The 6,000-nt window shown below is 43.7% G+C and overlaps 1 protein-coding gene across 2 annotated transcripts in view; it reads right to left on the bottom strand.

Moving 5' to 3' along the window:
• LOC103385152 (cryptochrome-1-like) overlaps positions 1-6,000 on the bottom strand; it is a 38,140-nt gene that overhangs the window by 25,762 nt on the left and 6,378 nt on the right. For both annotated transcript variants that reach the window (XM_017036144.2, XM_025059344.1), the window contains exons 3-9: positions 5,482-5,590; positions 5,226-5,368; positions 4,720-4,904; positions 3,769-3,857; positions 3,529-3,669; positions 3,014-3,325; positions 1,968-2,119 (exon numbers count right to left, since the gene is read on the bottom strand). In XM_017036144.2, the coding sequence (XP_016891633.1) occupies positions 1,968-2,119; positions 3,014-3,325; positions 3,529-3,669; positions 3,769-3,857; positions 4,720-4,904; positions 5,226-5,368; positions 5,482-5,590 (1,131 nt within the window). The remainder of the gene's footprint in view (positions 1-1,967; positions 2,120-3,013; positions 3,326-3,528; positions 3,670-3,768; positions 3,858-4,719; positions 4,905-5,225; positions 5,369-5,481; positions 5,591-6,000) is intronic.

The raw sequence follows: 6,000 nt of genomic DNA, 5'->3' as shown, positions 1-6,000 counted from the left end.
AGTGGTGGACTGAGAAAAGAGCTCATGCCTGCTCCCCCGGTCCCTCAGAGTGTGGTGGTTGTCTTTAAGTGGTCAGCGGGCCCAAGGCCTCCCTGCCGACTGTCCCCTCCCACAGCCACAGCACCACACTCTGGGCTGGCCCACTAGGGGGCTCCCTCATTTCACCAAAAGGGACCACAACCCTTTTGCCAGGAAGACCCGCGACCTGCCAGTCACAAGCAGTCCTTCAGAAGACAGGGGGTGGTGTATGAGCAGGTGGGTGTGATGAAGTGTGTGTTTGACAAGGAGATCATTCATGTGTTCTTATGTATTAGTCAGAAAATGATGTATTTTGACTAATAGTTTTGTAATTATTACATGTAGATTTGTGAAAATGCTGTCTTTGATGAAGTGTCTCTTATCTATACTCTGGTGGAATCTAAATGTGTGTGTGTGTGTGTGTGTGCCTGTATTAGCCAACCACTGCTCCAGGTCCACCTGAACTGACAGGGCTGCATTCACATAAGCAGAGCACCACTGAACATTTCACAAAGGGCTGGATGAGGGGCTTTGCCCAGCGCCTGGACAATGAACCCACTCGCGTGGCACAGCACAGGTAGCGAGTACCTGTGCCACCTGTGCAACACTGCGGTGGCAGAGCTACAGCTGGTCCAATGCCTCTCCTCACTACCCTCCGGGGAATGCTTCATAGTCCTCTACCTAACGAATGCAGGCGTGGCGTTGGCATTTCCCTACCAAGCGGTCAGAATCCCTTTTGACGGAATGAGACGCTACCGAGTTACAAACCTGCCCAGAGGGTGTTGCTGGGGCGTGAGCAAAGTCCCGTCCCTCAGGGTTGTACAGGTCAATATAAACAAACAATGACTTAAGTCCCAACTCAAACACCGTCATCCATCCACGGCAGCCCCGGCTGAAAGCCTGGCTACACCTGGGTGGAGGGGCGTGAGAACAGCCAATCAACTTAAAAGCAATCAGCTACAACCTCCGAAGGGAAGAGGGATAGATGAACTTTTCCCCCAATCCCCCCAAGAACAAATGATCCAAAACACAAACACAGAGCAACATCCAGAAAAAGAGAAGAACAAATCCAGGCCTTGTCAGTTAAAAAAATAAATAAAAAAGATCATCTGTTGATAACAATCATATAAACTAGAGATACGCACAAAACCACCAAACGGATAGTCACAACAAGTAAAGACACGCAAAAAAGTGCACTGAGGACACTATAAAAATATTACAAAAAAAAAACTCCGTTTAAAAACAAGGAGTTGAAATTTTGACAGAAAAGAAAATGGATCATAAGCCAGAATAAAAAGAGAAGAAGGAAAAGAGGTTCATACTTTCATTCACTCGTCCAAATGTCTCCAAAACTCACACTCTTTGTCACACCAACTTGAAAAAAAATGCACATTTGTGCGTGTGTGTTTCTGGTTTACCTACACTTGTGGGGACTCTTACCATGGGGACACTGTCCTTTATGGGACATTTAATTTGACTGACTGTGAATTTTAATTGAGTTAACAATAAAGGTATGGATTAAGGTTAGACATATATTGTGTTATATCTTATATCTGTTATAATGGGGTTATGGATTATGTTTATGTGAATGTGTGTGTGTTTCTGTCTGTATCGATGCTAAAACTTTAAAGGTCATTTTTAAAGGTAACATCATTTAACATATACTGAGGTAGGCATTAGGATGTGACCCAGTAGTGACCACATCATGACGTCAGTACTACATATGCTTGATGTACAAAGGTTTAAGATCTTTAGCTCTCAGGTCGACTACGATTACCTTTGGTGTGCAGACCAAAAACAAAGTACAGAAGACAAAGAAAAAGGAGGAGGAAGAGGAAGAGGAGGAGGAGGAGCTACTCACACTGAGTGGAGTAAGGATGTGTGGGGTGGGGAGGGGCACCCCTCGATGCTGTGGGCACCAAGGGGGCGATACCAGGAAATGTACCCACCTGATGAAGTCCCCATTAGGGTCAGTACGCCTCCCAAAGCCCACAGGGCAGTAGCAGTGAAAAAACTGTTGGAAAAATGAACTGCAGGACAGCCACATCCAGCTGCCTGCGTTCACGCTCCAGTCTGCGTCCAGCAGCAACTCCTCAAAGACCTGCAGGGAGCCACACACAGTTCAACACCCACATACTTTGGTGCAAGGCAAGAGAGGGCAAGAGAGTGATGCCATAGCTGTGGACTAATAGTTTCTAATAGTTTCAGGTGAAACTACTGTATAAGTTCATAGTGATGGTGTCACTCTCCAATACCAGAATTTCCCAGTAGTCAGTCAGAACTGAAGGATGAGAGGTGAAAAAACCTACTTCGTCCAGTTGCCCTCGATGTAACTATTATTGGACTAAATGACCTGGATGACTGAGAACCTACACAGACATTTGAAATGAGACAAACATCAGTGACATCATGTCTTTCTCTGTCTCTAGCCTTTTGAGTTCCCATTCAACATAAATCTTTTTACAGGCCAACAGAAGACAACCAAAAATGTGTATGCTATAATATGGTGCACACATCACTCATACTACAAACCCTGCCAGTATATAGTGGCTATATTATGGCAGGTCAACTCTAATACACATTTGTTATGATCTCACGGGCCAAATATAATTACACCAGGGGCCAGATTTGGCCGCGGGCCTGAGTTTGACACCTGTGCAAATCATTTGTCTTTGTTTATGCAACAGTGACACGCAGAACATTTAAATACTGTTGTATTCACTCTTGTGTTCAACTGAACAGGTTTCATACTGGTAATGGAATATAAGTGCCCATAGGAAATGAATGTAATTAAAATGGTGTGGTCCACAGAGCAACTGGACTTCTTCTTTGAGCTTGAAAGACGTTTAGTTCCTCAACTGAGGAACTTCATCAGCTCCTCACGTCTTTCAACTAAACCCTATGGACAGGACATGACCTGGACGAATAAGAAATTTGAACAGACAAGATGGTGAGGTGTTTGGTGATATGTCTAACACAGGTTTGAGTGCCTCACCTTCATTCCTTCCTCCCAGCTGATCCAAAGGTCACCCCTGGTGAGAAAACAGGCCACCGCGTGTCTGGCCAGGTGATGGATCCAGCCCTCCTGCCTCAGCTGAGTCATGATGGCGTCGATCCAGGGAAAGCCTGTCTTAGCCTCTGCCCATTTGGCAAGTGCCTCAGGGTTTTTGTCCCAGGGGATGCGCACACAAATGGGGTTCCCCTCCATCTTGTCAAAGCGCGGGTTGTTGGTCGCTGCGGTGTAGAAGAACTCGCGCCACAATAACTGACCATACAGAGAGAGCGGAGGGGAGCTGTTCTTCTTTACCTACGAATCAAACAAAACAAATGAAACTTCAGTCAACCTTGTAGGTGTGTTTCACTTGTTATAATAATCTGTACATATATTTACAGCCAGATGTTTCTGTCTTTGAGAACAGAATCCACTGAAGTTCTTTAAAAATGACCCGGATGACTGAGAACATACACATTCACTGAAATGGTTTTAAAAAAACAAAAACATAAGATAACCTTGCGGTAGAGGTCAGTGAGCTTGAAGTAGAAAAGGCGACAGGAAAGGCAGCCAAAGCGTAGGTAGGGGCTGAGGCCCGTTGGACTGGCTAGCAGCGAGTTGGCGTTCATTCTAGGACGCTCGAAATTCGCCACCCAAGCCTGGAAAAGTGAGAAAACACTAATTTAGCTTTATTCAGACAAATATTATACCATTTAAGAGCAAGTAAAACCAACAAACACAAGGGTAGCAGTACTCACTTTTCTTTCAAGGTGGCGCTCAATCCTGGTCAAAGCCTCAGTTTCCCCTCCTGGCCACACAGCAGTAGGCAGGCCCTCAGTGTCGAAGCCTAAAACAGCATTAAACATTTAGAAACGATGATTCACCTACATGATTAATTACAATTATAATAATTATGATTAATCTAGATTAATCCACAGCTACCAGATAATGATCAGATTACATTTTTCATTCATATTCTGGTTTGACAGCCCTTGTTCTTATGATTAGCCAAGCAGATAATAACCCTAACATACCATAAAAAGTTGCTGAAGACGCAGGAAATTATTGTCATTCGAAAGGAAATGCAATGGTCAAAATTTTAAATATTAAAATTTTAAAGCATGTTTAGAGGAAAAAAAATCTTTCTTCAGGCCAAGGAAACTGATCTCCAATCAGTCTGGACAGTAGCCTTTTGTGAATGGACACCAGAGAGCTGGACAGACTCAATGTTACTGGGATGAAACACGTTACTTGGCTATTTTAGATAACACACAGCAGCTGGTGAAGATTAAACCTTTAAAAGGAGAAGCCAGACACCTGCCGTGACAGAGAGTTAAAACTTTAAATATCTTAGTCATTGCTAAAACAGTAGCACAGGTGTTAGTAGCAGATGGCTGACGCAATGCCAGATATATAAATGGACTTATGTGAATGGAAAGAAAAATCACACAGGAAATCTGTCAGCTAATTAATCCAATAGAGAGTGAGTGTTCCAAGGAGCTTTACTTTTAAACGGAGTAACTAGTTTCAGTGTTCAACAAAGGCTAATGACTGGAAAGTCTTAAGGAAACCTGAAGGAAGTTTTGCTTGTTTTGTATAACTCTATAAATAATGCCAAAATTGAATTACTGTACAATTGTTTGCAAATCATAATTTACCTAAAGTTATTTTGTGAACTCAAAATACCAGTAAAGAAACTGCTTTCTCACCTAGTTCCTCCAGGGATGGAACTCCATATTTGTCTCCATGGTCGTCTGAGATGGGTGTCACACAGCCACCCATGGTGGAGTCAGTCATCGTCTCAGCAGGCATCTCAGGAGGATCCAGTCGACTGATCAGCGTCTGGAAACGCTTGTAAGTGAGAGGAGGCTGCCCGCCGTTCAGCTCGATGATCCTAGGGACGGCAGAAATACAGATGAAGGACTGCAAATGTTTTCTTTTTCCTAACTAAGCACGAACTAGAGCTTTGTTTCAAACTCCATGTCTTTCCAGGCTCTGACAGGTGATGTGCTCTCAGGCCACAAGATGGCAGTGTTAAAAAAAAACATGGGCTTCACACAGATCGGTTGTGTGTTATCAATCAGCTCAGATACCAGACTTAGAGGTATGGACATCTGAAGGTAGAATTAAGACCTCCTAATGGGATATCTCTGTCGACCAGATCTATAGACCTAAGCTGTGCACCAATACTACTGGTACTGTGCCAGTGACTCACCTGTCGAGGTCATAGAGTGTGTGCGATATCTTGACATTGACCTCCACTCCGGCCTCCATGGCCAGCTTCTTGATGGCAGCATCTCTCTCCTTGCCAAAAGGCTCGGAATCGTATTCAAAGGTTAGTCGAGAGATCTTCCACTCCTAAAAACAGACACAGAGTTCCTTTCACCTACCAACGGACGGCATTTCTGTCTAATTTGACAGAAACTGTGTTTATGAACAACACAACAGTGTACATTTTCACGTGCACTGACCTTGAAAAGCCGTGGGAAAACATTGGCAGGTTGGCCCCTGATGACAAAAAGGCGAGAGTTGAGCTTGCGAAGGCTGGCGTCCAGATCTTCCAAACACTGCAGGAGGAACCTGAAGAGGGGAGAAAAAAAACTTAAGTTTTCCAAAATGAACATTCCATCCATTTTTCTGGAAATTAAAAGTCAATGTGGTTTTAAAACTGCAGTCGATGTTCAAAGACTCATTGATGCAGGAACAGTGTGTTCAATCAGTAACGGAAAAGCGGATGAAAATGGATGAATGGATGGAAGCAAAACATTTGGAATTGAAGCTTGGGCCACTTCCTCATTTTTATTTAATGTTAGACTTATTTTTTGAGCAAAAGTTCACAGTGAAATAGTCTTTTATGTAAATACTGACAGTTAAAAATTCAGAGCATGGCCATACTTCCTACCAGGTAACGTAAGTGGCGACAGGACCCAAGTTTGCTTCCTTAACCACTGAGCCACCACTGCCCTGTAAAATGTGCTCGTGCACAGTCT

Source organism: Cynoglossus semilaevis, chromosome 10 (assembly GCF_000523025.1).
Source record: "Cynoglossus semilaevis isolate Cse_v1.0 chromosome 10, Cse_v1.0, whole genome shotgun sequence".
Taxonomy (NCBI): Eukaryota; Metazoa; Chordata; class Actinopteri; order Pleuronectiformes; family Cynoglossidae; genus Cynoglossus; species Cynoglossus semilaevis.
The sequence above is the reverse complement of the archived record's forward strand: the minus strand, read 5'-3'. Positions and strand labels throughout refer to the sequence as shown.